At 39.9% G+C, this 23169-nt stretch overlaps 1 protein-coding gene and 1 long non-coding RNA gene across 7 annotated transcripts in view; one reads left to right on the top strand and one right to left on the bottom strand.

The window, feature by feature from the left end:
* Window positions 1-23169, top strand: part of LOC309645400 — a 253464-nt gene that overhangs the window by 173046 nt on the left and 57249 nt on the right. The gene's annotated exons all lie outside the window — the stretch shown is intronic.
* PHF20 (PHD finger protein 20) overlaps window positions 1-23169 on the bottom strand; it is a 136841-nt gene that overhangs the window by 76625 nt on the left and 37047 nt on the right. For 5 of the 6 annotated variants that reach the window (XM_082430124.1, XM_082430125.1, XM_082430126.1 and 2 more), the window contains 3 exons: window positions 19549-19720; window positions 18582-18666; window positions 2267-2346 (listed from right to left, as the gene is read on the bottom strand). In XM_082430124.1, coding sequence (XP_082286250.1) covers window positions 2267-2346; window positions 18582-18666; window positions 19549-19720 — 337 coding nt within the window. Of the gene's footprint in view, window positions 1-2266; window positions 2347-18581; window positions 18667-19548; window positions 19721-23169 lie in introns of those variants that run through there. The other variant, XM_082430129.1, reaches the window with a different exon arrangement.

Raw genomic sequence — 23169 nt, forward strand, 5'->3', positions numbered from 1 at the left:
AGGAGAAAGTACTGTTTCTTGGTTACTTTCCTCCTAAATTACTTTTTCAAAATTCATCTTAAAAATCTTGTGTCCTAGTATACTGTCTCATAATAAATCCAGCTCTGAAAGCTCTGGAGTTTCCAAAACTACAATTAAGTTTATTTGTGTAAGTATCTTTCTTCCAAGACCTCAAGAGAAGAGCAGAGACCACCACACCATGTTCATATTGGATCCCTAGCACCAAGCACACATTTGGCACACAGATTTCTGCCAGGAGCAGGAAGGACTGCCTAAATACACAGTGAGTAAAAGTTTAATTTGTTCCAGAGGGAAAAGTAATAAACAAGGAGAATCCCTGTGGTTAGAAACTAAAAGAAAATATTTTTTTCAAGTCCCCAAAATTTTCTGAAAGCAGCCAGGTTTGAGAACAAGCACTCCTCAGTAACTGCTGGCAGAAATATAAATTGCAACCACCAGGAAGGGGGGTTGGCAATTTAAGTCAAAAGTCTTATGTTTATACTTTTGAACTAGAATGAATTCCTAGAAATGAAATCTGCTAACAAAATAATCAGACCTGTGTACCCAGATTTACAAATATCCTTAAATGACCATTAGAAAACTGGTTACACAAAGTAGGGTTACATACATATTATAAATACTACTTAGCCATTAAAAGCTATATTCCCATACAGTACTTAGGAACTTGGGAAAATGTTATTTTGTTAAAAGAGCAAGTTATAGAACAGTAACATATGACTCAAATTTGGAAAAGAAAAATATATATACATAAATATCTTTTTTAAAAAATACAGAAGGCTATACATTAAAATGTTATGAGCAATTGCATCTAGATGATAGAATTATACAATTTTTACTTTCTTTGCACTTTTCTGTACTTTCTAAGTTTTCTACAGCAAACATATATTGTTTCTATAACTTCAAAAAAAGATAAATGTTCCTGAAATATAGATTATCAAACCACTTAGGGCAGTACAATCCTATTTAAAAAACAAAAAACAAAAAAACAACCTACTCTAATACTACATGAAAAAAGCTTTAAAAATTGTCTGACAGATATTTGTAAGAAATTTTGCTTTGTAAGTGGCCTAGCTGAGAAGTCATTTATCCAAACCACTATGTCCTCTTGGAAAAGAAAAACAAACAGGAGCCATGGGCCTGTGCTTGACCACCTGCCAGGTCTGAGATGACATGAGACACTCAGAGGCAGCTGGGAATTGAGGACTGAAGACCCACAAATCCATACAGGGTGAGGTGCCCATCCCCAAGCCAAGGCACCATGAGTACTATCAATCAGAGGAACCAGATGAACGTTTGTTATGTGGAGCCCTAGACTTCCATTTGTGGAAATTCTAGATACAATCTGACAGTTCTGGACATGTTCTTAATACAGTCCTCTATCTATCTATAATTTTGTCAATTTTCTGAAGAGAAAAACCAGAAAGGCAAAAACACCTTTGAGATTATCTTTAACAATATCATGCATCATGATGCTTTGGAATTGCTAAATATATGTTCAGAAGAATTTATTAGAAGGTTCCAGGATTACCAAATACTGTCATATCAACAACCACCCAAAGAAGTAAATAACAATTAGTTACAATCAGAATCTTTCCCCTCAGCTATTTCATTAAGACATAAATATGAAAAAAACTAAAAGGGAAAAAAAAATCATGAAGAAAGTAGGCAACACTTCTAGATGGCCAGCATCTATCTGTGTGCACCATATTTCCAGTATCAAAACTCAGGACCCGTGCTTAGACAAGTACATGGATGGTGAAAGGGACAAAAGGAAACAAAATTTTCAACCCAGGCACATCTAGCACAAGTGCTTGCCAAATCTATGCCAAATGGCGGCTCCGTAACCACCAAGCCATGGTCCTGAGCTGAAGGACAAAGTCAGATGAGGAGAAAATATCTCCATCTCTTCAACCACTCAGCAAGTTCCCTGTGAGGGGAAACAGCTCTGTGGGCAGGGCACAGGAAGAGAGAAAAAAGAATAACAACCAGGTGCTTTGGGAAAAAGACAGATAACAGATAATGGTACTCAAGTACTGGCACTTCTGAAAATAATTGGCATGAAAAGAAAAAGGCAGAGAGAGAGACAAATATTTACAATTTCTGAAAACTTGTGTATTGCTCTCTGGTGAAATCATGTCAGATGAAGGAAAGATTTTGTCATCATAAACAAATGTAACATCTTTGAGAAACAAAACTATAACATTAGCATTATTCATACCACAAAGCATAAAACCACATCTCTCACCTGATCTTTCGAAAAAGCTTTGACATGAATATGTTTGACAGTCTGAACTACTCCATCATAAAATTTCACAGTGTAAGTACCTAAAATTCAAAAAGATATGATTTTAACTTGCAGTTTCATGAAAGCAACAAAACTTTTCAAAGCATAAACACAAGGGAGCTCCAACCACAATAATAAACATATGGGAATTAAAAAGTTGTTCAAGAATCACATTCAGTCTTACTTATGTCCAAGATAATAGTACACTTGCCTTTTCCTCTTTATCTTTACAAATCTTTTTATCTGTACAAATCAAAATCCATCAAAAAAAACCTCATTTTTATGGTGCTTCACTAAATCTTAAAAACTTGCACTGACTTAGACCAAGAACAAAGAGCAGTAAAACAATTAAGAATGTAAGGAAACACCAACAATGAACTATCAGAGAAATTAAGGGAACAATCTCATTTATTGTTGCATCAAAAAGAATAAGATACCGAGGAATAAACCTACCTAAGGAGGTAAAAGACCTGTACATGGAAAACTATAAGACACTGATGTAAGAAACTGAAGATGGAAAGATATACTGTGTTACACTCTTGGTGGGAATGTAAACTGGTGCAGCCACTGTGGAAAAAACTGTATAGAGGTTTCTCAAAATACTAAAAATAGAATTACCACATGACCCAGCAATTCCACTCCTTGGTATATATCTGAAAAAAACAAAAGCACTAATTCGAAAAGATACATGCACCCCAATGTTCACAGCATTATTTACAATTGCCAAGATATGGAAGCAATCTAAGTGTCCATCAACAGATGGATGGATAAAAGAGGTGGTACATATATATACATATACATATACAATGGAATACTACTCAACCATGAAAAAAGAATGAAATTTTGACATTTCCAGCAACATGAATGGACTTGGAGAGTATTATGCTAAGTGAAATAAATTAGACAAGACAAATACTATATGATCTCATGTGTGGAATCTAAAAAATACAACAAAGTAGTGAATATAACAAAAAAGAAACAGATTCACAGACACAGAGAACAAACTAGTGGTTACCCGTAGGGAGAAGGAAACAGAGGAGAGGCAAAATAGGGATAGGAAATTAAGAAGTACAAACTATTATGTATAAAATAATCTACAAGGATATATTATTCAACACAGGGAATATAGCCAATATTTTATAAGAACTATAAATGGAGTGTAACCTTTAAAAATTGTGAATCACTATATTTACACCTGTAACATATAATATTGTATGTCAACTATACTTCAATTAAAAAAAATAGGTTATAAGGAAAATACAGATTTATTTATTGCTTGGTGAATTATTAATGTTTATCACTTAATCTTGATTTTCTGGGCTCAGAAGTAGTAATATCTTTTAAACTTTAAAAGAAATACGACCATCTGCTAAAGGTATTATGTTTTTAGAGGTCACATTACTCTCAAAATCCATATGAATTAGCTGCATATTACAATGTTTCAAAACAGAGACTAGGCCAAAGCACTAAATGGTGACCGCTACATTGTTAGTTTTGTTCCTTTTTTTTTTTTTTTTAAGTCCAACAAAAATCACTCTCTGCTAAAAAAACGAAACTGGAAATACAAATAATCTTATCTCCCCAAATAACGCATCCAACTACAAAAGTTCTCATTAGCTGTACTCAAACCAACACTTTCAAACTTTTGCAATTTAGAACCCACCCATTTCTCTCTCTCTCTTTTTTTTTCTTTTTGGTCCCAGGGATTTATTAAAAAAAAAAAAAAATTACAGTTAATCTTGTCAAGATTATCAATGAACCACTGGTAGTCATGTAATGATTTACCACTAGTAAACATGGTCAGTTTTCAGGACCAATTTACTACCCAACATGGAAGAAATAAAATAAATCCCAAGGGTTGGGAGCAAAATAATGCAACGATGAAGTTAAGATCTTCTGGCTGGTGGCCTCCTTCTTATACATTCTCTCCCCACCCACCGGCCCTCTCCTCCAGCCCTGAATAGGGCCCTGCCCATGGCTAGCCACCTCTACTGAAACCCTCCCTCTTCAGTGTTCAAAGTCCAAGCAATCTGAGCCCAATTATTTTCCAAACCTTATTTCGAATTACCAGCATACAATACCCACCAACACAAAGTGACTAGCTACTTGCCACCCACTGAAACTGTCTTGTAACATTTCCACCTCCACATCTTTATCAAAGTGTTTTCCTGCCTGTAATGTGCCACTCATTGATCCTTAAGCACTCAGCTCAAAAGACCACAATAGTTCAGTAAAAGCTTCCTGACTTCCCTGCTACTGGAGAGTTCTCCCTCCTCTGAACTTCTCAGACTCATTTGGTACCTGGCCTGCAGAGCCTCACATTTAGGTGCCTTCATATAGAAGGCAGATCCCAAATCGAAGGCAGGCTCTCCAAGGCTAGAGACCACATCTGACACTAGTTTCTCACACAGCGCCAGGCTCACTGTAACCAGTGTTTCTCAAAGTGTAGTCCCCAGACCAGCAGCATCAACAACCCTGTGAAATTACTGGAAATGCAAGTTATCAGCCCCACCCTCAAGATGCTGAATCAAAAACTCTGGCAGTGTGACACAGATTATGTGTTTTAATAAGGGCTTGAGGACTTCGCTGGTGGTGCAGTGGTTAAGAATCTGTCGGCCGATGCAGGGGACACAGGTTCCGGCCCTGGTCCTGGAAGATCCTACACGCCACAGAGCAGCTAAGCCCATGAGCCACAACTACTAAGCCTGTGCTCTACAGCCTGTGAGCCACTACTGAAGCCCACGCACATAGAGCCCATGCTCCGCAACAAGAGAGGCCACTGCAATGAGAAGCCCACACACCGCAACAAAGTGCAGCCCCTGTTCGCCACAACTAGAAGAAAGCCTGCACGCAGCAACGAAGACACAATGCAACCAAAAATTAAAAAAAAAAAAAGACTCTATCTTGCGAGAACACCAAAATCACAACTAACTGCTGAACAATCATCAACAGGAAGACACTGGAACTCACCAAAAAACATACCCCACATCCAAAGACAAAGGAGAAGCCACAGTGAGATGGTAGGAGGGGCACAATCACAATAAAATCAAATCCCATAACTGCTGGGTGGGTGACTGACAAACTGGAGAACACTTCTACCACAAAAGTCCACCCACTGGAGTGAAGGTTCAGAGTTCAACGTCAGGCTTCCCAATCTAGGGGTCTGGCAACGGGAGGAGGAATTCCTAGAGAATCAGACTTTGAAGGCTAGTGGGATTTGATTGCAGGACTTCGACAGGACTGGGGGAAACAGAGACTCCACTCTTGGAGGGCACACACAAAGTAGTGTGCGCATTGGGACCCAGGGGAAGGAGCAGTGACCCCAGGGAAGACTGAACCAGACCTACCTGCTAGTGTTGGAGGGGCTCCTGCAGAGGCGGGGGGTGGCTCTGTCTCACCGTGAGGACAAGGACACTGGCAGCAAAAGTTCTGGGAAGTACTCCTTGGCATGAGCCCTCCCAGAGTCTGCCATTAGCCCCACCAAAGAGCACGGGTAGGCTCTAGTGTTGGGCTGCCTCAGGCCAAACAACCAACAGGGAGGGAATCCAACCCCACCCATCACCAGTAAAGCGGATTAAAGTTTTACTGAGCTCTGCCCATCAGAGCAACAGCCAGCTCTACCCACCACCAGTCCCTCCCATCAGGAAACTTGCACAAGCCTCTCAGATAGCCTCATCCACCAGAGGGCAGACAGCAGAAGCAAGAAGAACTACAATCCTGCAGCCTGTGCAATGAAAACCACATTCACAGAAACACAGACAAGATGAAAAGGCAGAGGGCTATGTACCAGATGAAGGAACAAGATAAAACCCCAGAAAAACAACTAAATGAAGTGGAGATAGGCAACCTTCCAGAAAAAGAATTCAGAATAATGATAGTGAAGATGATCCAGGACCTCGGAAAAAGAATGAAGGCAAAGATCGAGAAGATGCAAGAAATGTTTAACAATGACCTAGAAGAATTAAAGAACAAACAAACAGAGATGACCAATACAATAACTGAAATGAAAACTACACTAGAAGGAATCAATAGCAGAATAACTGAGGCAGAAGAATGGATAAGTGACCTGGAAGACAGAATGGTGGAATTCACTGCTGCAGAACAGAATAAAGAAAAAAGAATGAAAAGAAATGAAGACAGCCTAAGAGACCTCTGGGACAACATTAAACACAACAACATTCGCATTTTAGGGGTCCCAGAAGGAGATGAGAGAGAGAAAAGACCAGAGAAAATATCTGAAGAGATTATAGTCGAAAACTTCCCTAACACAGGAAAGGAAACAGCCACCCAAGTCCAGGAAGCACAGAGAGTCCCATACAGGATAAACCCAAGGAGAAACACGCTGAGACACATAGTAATCAAATTGGCAAAAATTAAAGACAAAGAAAAATTACTGAAAGCAGCCAAGGGAAAAATGACAAATAACATACAAGGGAACTCCCGTAAGGTTAACAGCTGACTTCTCAGCAGAAACTCTACAAGTCAGAAGGGAGTGGCATGATATATTTAAAGTGATGAAAGGGAAGAACCTACAACCAAGAGTACTCTACCCGGCAAGGATCTCATTCAGATTTGATGGCGAAATCAAAAGCTTTACAGACGAGCAAAAGCTAAGAGAATTCAGCACCACCAAACCAGCTCTACAACAAAATAATGCTAAAAGAACTTCTCTAAGTGGGAAACACAAGAGAAGAAAAAGGACCTACAAAAACAAACCCAAAACAATTAAGAAAATGGTCATAGGAACATACATATCGATAATTACCTTAAACGTGAATGGATTAAATGCTCCAACCAAAAGACACAGGCTTGCTGAATGGATACAAAAACAAGACCCATATATATGCTGTCTACAAGAGACCCACTTCAGACCTAGGGACACATACAGACTGAAAGTGAGGGGATGGAAAAAGATATTCCATGCAAATGGAAATCAAAAGAAAGCTGGAGTAGCAATACTCATATCAGATAAAATAGACTTTAAAATAAAGAATGTTACAAGAGACAAGGAAGGACACTACATAATGATCAAGGGATCCATCCAAGAAGAAGATATAACAATTATAAATATATATGCACCCAACACAGGAGCACCTCAATACATGAGGCAACTGCTAACAGCTATAAAAGAGGAAATCGACAGTAACACAGTAATAGTGGGGGACTTGAACACCTTACTTACACCAATGGACAGATCATCCAAACAGAAAATTAATAAGGAAACACAAGCTTTAAATGACACAATAGACCAGATAGATTTAATTGATATTTATAGGACATTCCATCCAAAAAACAGCAGATTACACTTTCTTCTCAAGTGTGCATGAAACATTCTCCAGGATAGATGACATCTTGGGTCACAAATCAAACCTCAGTAAATTTACGAAAACTGAAATCATATCAAGCATCTTTTCTGACCACAACACTATGAGATTAGAAATGAATTACAGGGAAAAAAACGTAAAAAACACAAACACATAGAGGTTAAACAATATGTTACTAAATAACTAAGAGATCACTGAAGAAATCAAAGAGGAAATCAAAAAATACCTAGAGACAAATGACAATGAAAACACGACGATCCAAAACCTATGGGATGCAGCAAAAGCAGTTCTAAGAGGGAAGTGTATAGCTATACAAGCCTACCTAAAGAAACAAGAAAAATCTCAAGTAAACAATCTAACCTTACACCTAAAGGAACTAGAGAAAGAAGAACAAACAAAACCCAAAGTTAGCAGAAGGAAAGAAATCATAAAGATCAGAGCAGAAATAAATGAAATAGAAACAAAGAAAACAATAGCAAAGATCAATAAAACTAAAAGCTGGTTCTTTGAGAAGATAAACAAAACTGATAAATCTTTAGCCAGACTCATCAAGAAAAAGGAGAGGACTCAAATCAATAAAATTAGAAATGAAAAAGGGGAAGTTACAATAGACACCGCAGAAATACAAAGCATCCTAAGAGACTACTACAAGCAACTCTATGCCAATAAAATGGACAACCTGGAAGAAATGGACAAATTCTTAGAAAGGTATAACCTCCCAAGACTGAACCAGGAAGAAATAGAAAATATGAACAGACCAATCACAAGTAACGAAATTGAAACTGTGATTAAAACTCTTCCAACAGGGCTTCCCTGGTGGCGCAGTGGTTGAGAGGCTGCCTGCTAATGCAGGGGACACGGGTTCGAGCCCTGGTCTGGGAAGATCCCACATGCCACGGAGCAACTGGGCCCGTGCGCCACAACTACTGAGCCTGCGCGTCTGGAGCCTGTGCTCCGCAACGAGAGGGGCCACGATAGTGAGAGGCCCGCGCACCGCGATGAAGAGTGGCCCCCGCTTGCCACAACTGGAGAAAGCCCTAGCACAGAAACGAAGACCCAACATAGCAATCAATCAATCAATCAATAAATACATCTTTAAAAAAAAAAAAAAAAAAAACTCTTCCAACAAACAAAAGTCCAGGACCACATGGCTTCACAGGTGAATTCTATCAAACATTTAGAGAAGAGCTAACACCCATCCTTCTCAAACTCTTCCAAAAAATTGCAGAGGAAGGAACACTCCCAAACTCATTCTATGAGGCCACCATCACCCTAATACCAAAACCAGACAAAGATACTACGAAAAAAAGAAAATTACAGACGAATATCACTGATGAATATAGATGCAAAAATCCTCAACAAAATATTAGCAAACAGAATCCAACAACACATAAAAAGGATCATACACCATGATCAAGTGGGATTTATCCCAGAGATGCAAGGATTCTTCAATATACGCAAATCAATCGATGTGATACACCATATTAACAAACTGAAGAATAAAACCATATGATCATATCAATAGATGCAGAAAAAGCTTTTGACAAAATTCAACACCCATTTATGATAAAAACTCTCTGGAAAGTAGGCATAGAGGGAACGTACCTCAACATAATAAAGGCCATATACAACAAACCCACAGCAAACATCATTCTCAACGGTGAAAAACTGAGAGCGTTTCCTCTAAGATCAGGAACAAGACAAGGATGTCCACTCTCACCACTATTATTCAACATAGTTTTGGAAGTCTTAGCTACGGCAATCAGAGAAGAAAAAGAAAAAAAAGGAACACAAATTGGAAAAGAAGAAGTAAAACTGTCACTGTTTGCAGATGACATGATACTATACATAGAGAATCCTAAAGATGCCACCAGAAAACTACTAGAGCTAATCAATGAATGTGGTAAAGTTGCAGGATACAAAATTAATGCACAGAAATCTCTTGCATTCCTATATACTAATGATGAAAAATCTGAAAGAGAAATTAAGGAAACACTCCCATTTACCACTGTAACAAAAAGAATAAAAGACGTAGGAACAAACCTACCTAGGGAGACAAAAGACCTGTATGCAGAAAACTATAAGACACTGATGAAAGAAATTAAAGATGACACGAATAGATGGAGAGATATACCATGTTCTTGGATTGGAAGAATCAATATTGTGAAAATGACAATATTATCCAAAGCAATCTACAGATTCAATGCAATCCCTATCAAATTACCAATGTTATTTTTTACAGAACTAGAACAAAAAATCTTATAATTTGTATGGAGACACAAAAGACCCCGAAGAGCCAAAGCAGTCTTGAGGAAAAAAAGCAGAGCTGGAGGAATCAGACTCCCTAACTTCAGACTATACTACAAAGTTACAGTCATCAAGACAATATGGTACTGGCACAAAAACAGAAATATAGATCAATGGAACAAGACAGAAAGCCCAGAGATAAACCCACACACCTATGGTCAACTAATCTATGACAAAGGAGGCAAGGATATACAATGGAGAAAAGACAGTCTCTTCAGTAAGTGGTGCTGGGAAAACTGGACAGTTACATGTAAAAGAATGAGATTAGAACACTCCCTAACACCACAAAAATAAACTCAAGATGGATTAGAAACCTAAATGTAAGACTGGACACTATAAAACTCCTACAGGAAAACATAGGAAGAACACTCTTTGACATAAATCACAGCAAGATCTTTTTTGATCCACCTCCTAGAGTAATGGAAATAAAAACAAAAATAAACAAATGGGACTTAATGAAACTTCACAGCTTTTGCACCGCAAAGGAAACCATAAACAAGATGAAAAGACAACCCTCAGAATGGGAGAAAATATTTGCAAACGAATCAATGGACAAAGGATTAATCTCCAAAATATATAAACTGCTCATGCAGCTCAATATTAAAAAAACAAACAATCCAATCCAAAAATGGGCAGAAGACCTAAACAGACATTTCTCCAAAGAAGACATACAGATGGCCAAGAAGCACATGAAAAGCTGCTCAACATCACTAATTATTAGAGAAATGCAAATCAAAACTACAATGAGGTATCATCTCACACCAGTCAGAATGGGCATCATCAGAAAATCTACAAACAACAAATGCTGAAGAGGGTGTGGAGAAAAGGGAACCCTCTTGCACTGTTGGTGGGAATGCAAATTGATACAGCCACTATGGAGAACAGCATGGAGGTTCCTTAAGAAACTAAAAATAGAATTACCATATGATCCAGCAATCCCACTACTGGGCATATACCCAGAGAAAACCATAATTCAAAAAGACACATGCACCCCAATGTTCACTGCAGCACTATTTACAATAGCCAGGTCATGGAAGCAACCTAAATGCCCATCGACAGACGAATGGATAAAGAAGTGGTAGATATATACAATGGAATATTACTCAGCCATAAAAAGGAACGAAATTGAGTCATTTGTTGAGACATGGATGGATCTAGAGACTGTCATACAAAGTAAGTCAGAAAGAGAAAAACAAATACCATATATTAATGCATATATGTGGAACCTAGAAAAATGGTACAGATGAACCGGTTTGCAGGGCAGAAATTGAGACACAGATATAGAGAACAAACGTATGGACACCAAGGGAGGAAAGTGGCGGGGGGGGGGTGGTGGTGGTGGTGTGATGAATTGGGCAATTGGGATTGACATGTATACACTGATGTGTATAAAATTGATGACTGGGGCTTCCCTGGTGGCGCAGTGGTTAAGAATCCGCCTGCCAATGCAGGGGACACGGATTCGAGCCCTGGTCCGAGAAGATCCCACATGCCGCGGAGCAACTAAGCCCATGCGCCACAACTACTGGGTCTGCGCTCTAGAGCCCACGAGCCACAACTACGGAGCCCGCATGCCACAACTACTGAAGCCCGCATGCCACAACTACTGAAGCCCGCAAGCCTAGAGCCCATGCTCAGCAACGAGAGAAGCCACTGCAATGAGAAGCCTGTGCACCGTAACCAAGAGTAGCCCCTGCTCGCCACAACTAGAGAAAGCCCGCACGCAGCAAAGAAGACCCAACGCAGACAAAAATAAATAAATAAAATAAATTTTTAAAAAAAAATTGATGACTAATAAGAACCTGCTGTATAAAAAAATAAATAAAATTCAAAAATTAAAAAAAAAAAGAATGGAGAAACAACAAGGTCTTACTGTATAGCACAGGGAACTATATTCAATATCTTGTGATATACCATAATGGAAAATATGAAAAAAAAATGTATATCTAGGTATAACTGAATCACCTTGCTGTATACCTGTAACTAACACAACTATACGTCAATAAAATAAAATTTTTTTAAAAGTAAAAAAAAAAAAAAGTTTAATAAAGCCTTGAGGTGACTCTGGTGCACACTGAAGTCTGAGAACCACTGCTGTAAACAGTGAGTAACTACCTACTGTTTTACTCCTGGTAATTACAAAATAAAAGTGATTATTTGTCACAAGTGTCACCAACACAGAAAAGTGGCTAGCAAACAAGACAGACACAAGGATACACAGCTGGTTTTATATATATATATATTTATATATATATAAATATATATATATATATATAAATAATACTTATACAGATATATATAATTGGTTGGTTAAAGCAAGCAGTGAGATGACAGGCTATGATAAATATTCTACATAAGGCACGTCAGCAATGACTGATGAATACTTACAACAAAGACCTGGGTTCCTGTCTTCCTGGCTCTATTGTGAGGGTGTTGGCAAGCAAAGGAGCAATGATAATAAGCAAGGCTGTGGAACTCTAAACAGACTCTTTTCAAGCAACCATGGCAAAGCTTTGGCCAGTCTAAGGATGGGGGTTTGGGGGTGGGGACCTTAAGAACCCAATTCTCAAGAAATCTTAAATATTAAGCATGCCAACAAGCCACCCATGTCTATACTTTCAACTATCTTATCAACAAAGTTCATCATCCGTTACATCAAAATGAAAACTGCCCATTTTTACAGACATTTCAAACATCCAGAAGGACAAAATGCTACCCAAAAGTCCAACATTTTCAGCTACTTGAAGTCAATTTTGAAGCTTAGTCCTGACAGCAGGCTCAGAATGGAGGCCTTAGATGAAGGGATGGACCCCGAGTTCCATGGAAGTCTACAACAGAGCTAGAAGCAGAACCCAAGCCTGTCTGCTGACCTCTGACTAATTCTTCTCCCACCACCCCACACTGCCTATTCCCCAGGTCCCTCAGCCTCAATTCTAAACCACAAACCCAGAGCACCACTGGCCACTCTGAAATGACCCAAACTACGGCCAAAGGTGCTCAGGGGCCACTGTCCTTAGATAACAATATCCTGGTCCTGACCCTTTTTACTTCCAAAGAACTACAAGGGATCATCTTGAAACTTTCTCCCTTGATCATGCACACAGCCTAACCTGGGCTTCAATAAATCAGAGGGAACAAAACAACACATCTCACAGACAACAGTGGTCTAGACCCACTTTTGGAGAGAGGCCCCAAATCTACTTTAATGGTTTCATGCATAACTAAAAGAATGTCTTCCCACGGAGTCCTCCCAAGGGTGGCTGGCAACAGAGCTCTCCCATGGCCATAAACAAAAAACATGTAAATGACAGAATCCAAAATAAGAACATTCTTGACACAAAGCCCACCTGCCTCAGGCTCCCTTAAGAAGCTCCTGTCTTTACCAGATGAAACAATGCTTCCTGGCTTTGCCCTCTGGGGGTTAAGAACTCAGCATATCAGACAACCTTACAGAAGTCCGTAATAGCAGAAGGGATGTAAGAACAAAACAAGAGACGTGTAGAAAGCTCATCTTCTCTAGGACCAAGGAAACAGGTGACTCTAGAAAGGACCGATTTCTGTTGCTCTTGAAATCTACCATAAGTGTGACTCAGGGCCCTTTTACTATCCCGCTCATTCTCCAGGAGTCAGAGAATTCCATAATATCATGGATAGGAGCTTTCAAACATGGTTTCTCAAAGTTCTGAGGTTCCCACAGATGTGCCTAAGGGGGTGGGCAGAGGGATGGGATAAGTGCATGTTTGCAGGCAACCTCCCCCTAAGTCTTTTCCTCTTAGAAATTTTACATAATGGGCTTAGGTTCTGTAGCCAACAGTTTCCAAAAATGCTCATCTAGTCCAATTCCTTCTCCCATTTCTAACTGCTCAGATGAGTCCAGAGCAAGGAGAGTGAACTGCTTATAATCATCAGGCAGGGACTGGGACAGGGCCTGTCTCCAATCAGGGCTCTCAAGACACCACCCGGCTCCAGGAAGTACAGACCATCTACACTCACCCTACCGTATCAGGTGCACGTACACACACACTCCGCCAGCGAGCATCTGGCCCTGACAACTTCTGCTGTTTAAGGAAAACCCTGCTCCAGAGAAGCAGCCTGGTACTGTAGGAACTGCAGTTTCAGGAAACTTGGAGCACCACAGACCTCCATTCAGACCTCAGGCTACCATTTATCTATATGCTCTGTAACCTCAAGCAGTTTCTCCTGTGAGCTCATTTCCTCATCTGTAAAATGTGGATGGGGTTGACGGCAACAACCTTTCCATGTTTGTGTGAAGACTAAATAAGATCAGATATGGAAATTGCTTAGCAAAGGGACTGTCACAGAGCAAGGGATCAATATGTGGTTCTAATTACCATCATCTACCAAGTCACTTTGAAAGAGAAACCCCTTCCCCCCCATAGAAGATAGGAGCCAAGCTAGCACCTGCATGTATGGGCCTAAATGGTCCTTTTATCTCTATTCAAAGCTGCTCATAGTCCCAGTGTTCCCACATTTCAAATGTAGGTTCAGTTACAGCATGAAGAAAACAAAAAATAGTAACTGCTTCAACCAGAGACTCTAGAAATAAGACCATTTCCATAAAATCTCCCAGTTTAAATGCAGACTCTAGGCAATGAACAAAGAGATTGAACTGGGGTACAAGGAGGGGACGAGGGGGGCACGTGACCCAAGGATATGCATAATTTTAAGGAAGAGGGACCTGATTCGCCTGTGCACTCAAGTTAACCACAGATCAACAGGAAGGAATGATTCCTCATTTTGTTGTAAATGTGAACCTACTTTCAGTTTCCCCCAGAGAGAATGCCTTGCAGAGCAGGGGCACAAAACCCCTGACAGACAAGCGGCTCTGACATCCTCGGCATAAAAAAGGGAGCTGAGCAGAGGTGTGGTCAACTCACCAGAGATGGCTTCCAAACAGATTCCCTGGAAGTAGAATCCCTTCTTTTTCTCCAACACAGACCAAGGATCTAACAAGGCTACCAGGTGTGGCTGCCTTCACACAAAATGATGCTTAACTGCCATTGCCAAGGAATCATTCCAGATGAAAAGGGCTAAATAACATGGCACTGCTCTCCCCAGTTTCCAAGTGCTAAATAACTCCCTTAAGAAACTCTAAAATTTGCTATCAAAAACTCAACAGATGACAAGCTTCTTTTCTAGAAATAAGACATTTCTTGACAACTTATTCATGTAAAACAGATCTTTTGGGTTTTTTTTTTTTTCCTTGTGTTCTTCCAAGCTTCTGGTTAGAGAAAAAGAGAAAAAAAAGAAAAAATGTGTCTAAAGTCCATCAGTGTTAACTCCCTGTGACAGGGATGACGGAAAATACTTTAATAGTTCAAAAAATAATAGTGCTGAAAGCTGTCAACGAAAGACTGAATGTAAAAGTAAAAAGTGTACATAGTTGTAAAAAAAAAGGAGTTTTTAAACATGTTTATTTTCTATGCACTTTTTAAATTTAAGTGATAGTTTAATTAATAAACATGTCAAGTTTATTGCTGCAAAAAAAATAATTAAATAAAATAAAAAATAAAAGTTGCTATCTGGTTGTGATTCAGTCATGCCGGATTCCCAACGCCAGCAGCCAGTGCTCTCCACTCTGGCTAGGGCCACTACCCACCAGCCTGCTCAGTCAACGCTCAGCCTCTGCAAAACCATCAAGGAGGTTAAGAATGGCAGAAAAATCAGACCAAGCCTTCCCAAGATGAAGCTATAGAAAGTGACTTCACTATATCCCCAGCCTCCTCCTAGCAGCACCAAAAAGACAGAATAACTTTTACAGGAAATAAAGGCACCACCTTGCCTGCAGAGGTTCTTCTCACAGCACCATTAAGCCGTGGTGGCCCCTGCTACAGACGGAATGGAGGCAGGGCAGAAAACATCAGGGAAAGAGTGAAATTAGAGTCCAGCATTGTCCCTCCCAATCCTGCAATTGAACTACTAGAATAAATCATGAGCTAGAACCTGCCAGCTCCCCTGGATTAAACCTAACCCAGGGGCTTCCCTGGTGGCGCAGTGGTTGAGAATCTGCCTGCTAATGCAGAGGACACGGGTTCGAGCCCTGGTCTGGGAAGATCCCACATGCCACGGAGCAACTAGGCCCGTGAGCCACAACTACTGAGTCTGCGCGTCTGGAGCCTGTGCTCCGCAACAAGAGAGGCCGCGATAGTGAGAGGCCCGCGCACCGCGATGAAGAGTGGCCCCCGCTTGCCACAACTAGAGAAAGCCCTCGCACAGAAACGAAGACCCAACACAGCCAAAATAAATAAATAAATAAATAAATAAACCTTATAAATAAATCTGTCCAATCTTAGCCAGCTTTGACCACACAAAGTAAGATTCCTTTAAAAAAAAAAAACCTAACCCAAAGGCAGCACCTAAGAGTCATTATTTCATCTCAAAATCAGGCACAGATCTGAGCACCCACAAAGGCTAGCTTTCCTTCCCAGTCCACGAGGTAGCAATAATGCCACACAGCTGGTTCCATTAACTTTAAGGATTGCCCCTCCCCCATGTCCCTCCTTCTCCTCCCTCTTCCAATTAATCTCAAGAACCAGAAAGGATGGCAGCATAATACAGGACTTCAGACCGAAGAACTCTGGGGAAAACAGGTTCTCCCAAAAATATCCACTCATTTTCCATGTCCTCCAGTTAACTAAAATTCACTGAACAGAATTTGAAGCTTATAGAACTAATATATTAGGTTAGCGAATGACCATTGTAAGAACAAATTACCTCAAGACTCTCCCTCCTACAATTTTAGCTCATGGAGGAAATAAACTGAAAAGATTTTTTAAAACAACTTGCAAAGCTCTGGTTGCCAAAGTTTAAAAGACATTTAAAAACCTTAATTAACTATGGCCAATAATTCGGCCAATGACTTTTAGTCCTTAAATGATCACTTCAAAAGATTTCAGACCCAGGGCTTCCCTGGTGGCGCAGTGGTTAAGAATCCGCCTGCCAGTGCAGGGGACACGGGTTCGAGCCCTGGTCCGGGAAGATCCCACATGCCGCGGAGCAACATAGCCTGTGCGCCACAGCTGCTGAGCCTGCCATCTAGAGCCCACACGAGCCACAACTACTGAGCCCACGTTCTACAACTACGAAGTCCGCACGCCTAGAGCCCGTGCTCCGCAACAGGAGAAGCCACCATGGTGAGAAGCCCGCGCACCGCAACGAAGAGTGGCCCCCACTCTCCACAACTAGTGAAAGCCCGCGTGCAGCAACGAAGACCCAATGCAGCCAAAAATAAATAAATAAATTTATTAAAAAAAAAATACTGGCTATATTACCTGTGCTGTACAGTACATCGTTGTAGCTTTTTCTTCTATGAGTTTGACTTGATTTACCCCGTATTAAGTGAGATCAGTCACCATTTTAATAAAAATGGACCTATAAATTATATTTAATGAGTGTCTGATATAATAAACTATGTCTTTTACTAAAAGGATTTAAAGCAGTTTAATAACATGTAAGCTTTCCTTTAAAATAAATTTTTAGGTTAAAGTGATACATATGAAAAATAGTAACAGGATTTTATTTTGAACACTGGCTTATAAAAGTAACTTAGGGAAACAAGGGACTATCCAAAAAGACTTAATCAACCATGAACAGGAGGATCAGTAACTGTTTAGACAACTTAGAAGATACAACCTTGCTTTGGAGGCCTGTGGTAGGAGAACTGTGGTTTAAGGATAACCTACATCTGTCAACCCACACTGGTCTAACAGCTGCCGGGACTGGGGGTGGGGTGAATGTAGCAAGAGAGGAACTAAAATTTCTGCTACATGCAAATGTATGTTCATTTTTGACCATTTCTCAGACAAAACTTCTTGGTCACCCCGAAGTCCAGCAGAGTGCTGAATAAATACTTGAATAACTTCACTGAATGAAAAATCAATGTGGCCTTAGAGTCACCCCTAACACTGGTACTAAGAGGTCTGTTTGCCCTAAACATTCACTGTAGGAATCATGGACATACCACAAACATCTTGGTAGAAAATGGTAAAAAAAGGAAAAAAGGTATCACTTGAACCCCCAGTGTGTTCTCTGTGTGTCAGGATGCTGACCACACATATTACCTTCCTGACCCTCCTCTTCTCTTGCCTTTGTATTAGCAAAATAAGCCTCTTTGGGACATGTTCCCAGTCCTGACTCCTCACATGTTCTAAACTCTGGCAAAGGCATTCCAGCTCAGTGCTCTAAATCCCAGTACCCCAATTTCAACTAGTACCTCTGACACTACAGACCACTCTCAATCACCTTGCATCCACAAAGCACATTTTTAAGAAAGGTTTGCTGTTTGCTTCATTTCTAGGCTGTTCACAAATAACTAAAAGGAATATTAGGGATTTATTTCATCTATTATATTAGGAACTCCTAGACCACAAGAACCTACACACTTCCCAGCAGAGTGACAGATGAACCATGACTGTTTTAGAAGGCAAAGAACCAAACTCCCCCTCTTTAACCTACCTTTCTCTCCATTTATAATTTCTTCTTAACTCCTGACAGAGTAATTAACTTAAAGAAAGAGGATTCCTAGGCAATAAATAAATACATACTGAAAATACACTCTCAAACTCCAATATTACAAACTCACCCCTACGTCAAGAGTAGAAACAATTACAACTCAAATGCCTTACCATCCTTGTTAACAGCAGTGACTCTGGCTGGGTAAAAACGACAATCAGACCAGCAAGCAAGGACCTGCTCATTTATTTGAAATTCCTAAAAAATATTAAAAAACAAAAAAGATCCTGTTACCAATACAATTTCATAGGACATACATAGTAACAGAATTCATAAAAGAAGCTGAAATTGACAAGGGCAGGAAGGGGAGATGGCTACTGGGATGGAGGAAGATATTTCTGCTGTTCAGCATTGGGAGCCAAAACAAAAGGGCTAGACACAGACTTTTGCCATTTTAAGAGTTCTGGACAGCCATAGCACAGCACCAATGATAATCCTATCCTGTCCCTAAAAGTGAGTCTAAGAGCCCAGGACCACCAGGGAACACACCAAGTACACAAGCTGGAAGGAAAGAGGCTACTTCATCTTAAGGGAAGCAGCATTCATGCCACCTAACGCCATCCACACTTTTAAAGGGTCTTTTGACAAAGGAGGCACTCATTCACCATTAATATTTCATACTGTTTTCCCAGCCCACAGTTTGTATTGCTACATTTTGAAGAATGAATATTCTTCAAGGTCTTATAAAAGACCTTAATATGAGGCTAGCACAATGCTCCACATGGAATGATTGCTTAATAAATGATCAGACAGCAGATGAGCTTACTAAATGATCTAAAGGGACACAGTGGTGTAAAAGAGAGAGATAAAGTCCCCATTCATCATCAATGCAGTCTCAACCAAGTTAGTTTATGAGCTGTCAAATCAATCACGTCATACAAACAGATGACAGCTGAGATTCTTCAACAACCCACCCCCCACCCCCCCAGGGGCCATGGAGATCTCAGAGTTGCACTACAAGTCTAAATAAGGATGGTCCCCAGCTGCTATAGACTTTCACACTAAACATCAAAGGCTGGAACGTAAAGTACCTAATGGCTGACCCCACTAATTACTGAATTGCCCAGATCTGTTACTCACAGATGATCCTTCCTCTTCATGTAAGCCCTCTTTCCTCAGCTGTATTTTCTCTAAAGGGCGTAAATAAGGACTGTCCCAGCAGAACCATTCATCATAACGATGGTTCCAACGCTTGAAATGGATGAGTACTTTTCCTTCTTCGTAATCAATATCTTCTATGTGAGCTGGATACCTGAGTCAGGAAAAAAAAAGAAAATTAAATGCCTTTAATACCCACCCAAAATAATCAAAATGATACCCTTCCAAACCTCTTCCCAAAGGAGTAGGTCTCAAAGTACTAAATAAAACCTATCATTTAAAGGTTCTGTGTCATTGTGTCAAATTGAAAATTATGAAGGCTAACAGACCTGGGGTTCAAATCCCATCCAGGATATTCCTTAGTCTGTGATTAAATTAACCTTTCAGAGCCTGAGTTCCTTCATGTAAAGTGGAAGAAGGATACCCAACACACTGTGTTGTAGTGCAAGTTAAACAAGATGACATATACACAAGACCCAAGCACAAAGGAGGCAGGAAGCAAACATTTAACAACTAGATTATATTTTACATGTGTTAAAAAATTCAAATGACCATGCAGCCCAAATTGTGTTAGTCTCACTTTTAAGAATTTTGTTATCTATATATTGGAATACTATGAAGTTGTTAAAAAGAAGATGGCTCTATGTCATGATATGGAAAGCTCTCCCAAGATGAACTATTAAATGAAAAGAGCAAGGTGCAGAACACTGTGTATGGTAAGTAAGCTACTGCTTATTTTTTTTAACAAGATGAAAAAGAATATATATATTCATACATGCTTAAATATGCATAAAACATCTAGAAGAATACACAAGAAACTAACACTGGTTACTTGTGGAAGTATGGTCAGTTCACTAGATGGGCTCTTTCAATCTCCAATCCACTCTTCTAGATTGAGAGTTGGGGAAACCAACAACTACATTTGCTTGACTCCCTTACAATTGGCAATCAAGGTCATGGAGACCTGTGGATTTGGAATCAACTGTAGCGGCCAGACCCAGTGCTCCAGTGCAGGACCTCTCAAACTTTCATGCAATGCAAATCATCAGGGGATCTTGTTAAAATGCAGATTCTGATTCAGTCGGTGGAGCTAAGGTCTAAGAGCTTTAAACAAGCTCCCAGGTGATACTGACATGCTGGTCTACAGTGGCAAGGGTCTAATGTCTAGTCACTGCAGCAATGGTGGGGGTGGCAGTAGCAGTAATGAATTCCTGACTTCCAGATCACAGCTCCAGTGGTAGGTCCTTCAAATTTATACTCTAAGAGCAGCCCCCTTGGGTCCCACTCCTCCAACTCTTCCAACAATTTTGTAAGTAGCCAATTTCTTGTGTTAAATCCTTTTGTGGTTCAAGTACCCAGAATGGTTTCTGTTTCCAGTATTAAACCTGACTGATACAAGAGGGGCACTGGGTATAGCGGCAGGGAGGGGCAAAAGTGGGATGGAGACCTTTTGCAGTATACCTTTTAATACTTTTTCATTTTTCAACCATATAAATGTATTGCTCATTCCAAAAATAAATAAATGGTTAAAAATAAAGAAAAATAAATATGCAATTGTTCTCTTAAATACACTTGTATTCATCAGAATGCTATTCTAGATTGAGAAAGTTTACATTCTACCTATTCGTATTTTCTCCCTACAACTTGGACACTCACCATTTCCTTCTTCTTACATCTAACACTTAGTACCCTACTGTCCTAATAAATATGTGCTACCTAAATGAAAAGGCCTGCTTCCTTGTGTCATCTGTACACTGTGTCCTCTTCAACCCTACACTAGTATCTGCTAAGGCAGTACGCTTGGAGTTAACCAACCATAGTAGGTTGCAGATACTGGGCATTCAATAAACATTCAGCAAATGAATTCTATTCTCCCTATTCTTCCCAAAGGTCGAGTGTCTTGTCAATTCTTCAAACCCAAAGCTCTCAGACTGCAGCTACCCATTCCAATTTCAGTCACTCTCTAAGTTCAGGCCCCAATCACTTCATGTGGGTATTTCTCACACAGGACTGACAGGGTATGCTTTTCAAAATCCCTAATAGTATTATGCATACATTAATTGCTCAAAAAATATTTACAAAAGGAATAAACAGCCCTGAAACTAGTCCCCCTACTCCAATCCAACTTACACACAGCTACCATAAATATAAGCTATCTTGACAACAGACTAGCTAATTGTAGGATCTCGTGAACTGAGTAGTACAATGGTAGGACATAAAAGAGGTTTCCCTAAGTCTATTCCTCTCTATAAAATGAGGAGAAGGATATGGATATGTCAACTGCATTCCTCTTGCCCTCTCATTCAGTCAGCCTACCAGAGACTAGTAAGCCTCCCTAACTCACTCCTATTCAAAGCCCTTTCTTTAGTGGTTTACTATCTCTAGCAATAGTTTTCAAACAGGTCTTTGGACCAACGCGCAGAATTAATTTTTCACAGAACTAAATTTATTTAATTTATAGAACTTTCCTTTATACTAAGATCACATTCTTTCTAACTTCTTGGTGCTTAAATATACTTTTGAAATTAAAACAATGGTAATTGTTTTTAATCCTTACTAATATTATGCAGCCATTAAAAAGAATAAGGCAGCTCTCTATGTACTGATTTTTAAAGATCGCTAAGAAAAGTTGGGTGGGGGGAAACAACTCAAGATGCGAAAAGGTATTGAATGCACTACCATTCATTTGGGGGAGGGGAGAGAGCCAATACATTCGTACCTGTTTTTAAATGCGTGGGCTATCTCTGGAAGGATGATCAAGCAACCCGGTTTGCCTCTTGGGAGGGGAACTGGATAGTTAAGGAACTGGAGAGGAAGTATGAGACTTATTTTATTCAATATATATCCTTTTGTTTGTTTTGAATGTTGTACCATGAGCATGTATTAAATATAAAAAATATAATTAGATATTTATTTTAAATATCCTCATTTGGCAAAATAGAAAGTTGGCACCTCAGTACAACCCCACAAAAATTCTTTTGAATTTGCATTTGGTCAGTGCCTTCTAAAAGTCTGGTAACTCTGGATCCACAGAAATAACTGCAAAATCCTAGGCTAGTAACTCCACTGCGCACACTCAGAGTATGAAGGACCTGTGGGCCCTTAGCTAGCCAAAAGCTACTCCCTTGTTCAAAAACTTCACAGGGCACAGGCATCCCACTGTCTGCAGACTACACAAATCTCTCCAAGAGGATCAAGAATAACCAAGGGGTCAGTAAGTTTTCCTAAGAAGAAGGTGGTTCTCCCTACTTCTCTAAAGTGTGACAAGGATACAAGTCACTCATGGTGGATGGGGAACCCAACTGCCATTTCACAGAAAAGACAAGCAGTTGATCTTAGAGATCAACCCAGTAAGGCTTGGTGGCTCACAACTGCACAGCTGCCTTGGGGACAGCTCAGATTCATCAGCCAACAGAACGTTATTAAGTGACTTTGATCTGGCCAGTCAATTCCAGGTCTTGGAAGAAATTATAAAATGTATGTGGTTCTGGCCCCTGCCCTTGAGAAGACCCAGACACCAACTAAGTTTTAAAACTACTCTGTGGATAGACATTCTCCCAAAGAGGAAATGCAGATGGGCAACAGGCACATGAAAAGATGCTC

The sequence above is a fragment of the Balaenoptera physalus genome (genome assembly GCF_965194825.1).
Source record: "Balaenoptera physalus genome assembly, chromosome: 16".
Taxonomy (NCBI): Eukaryota; Metazoa; Chordata; class Mammalia; order Artiodactyla; family Balaenopteridae; genus Balaenoptera; species Balaenoptera physalus.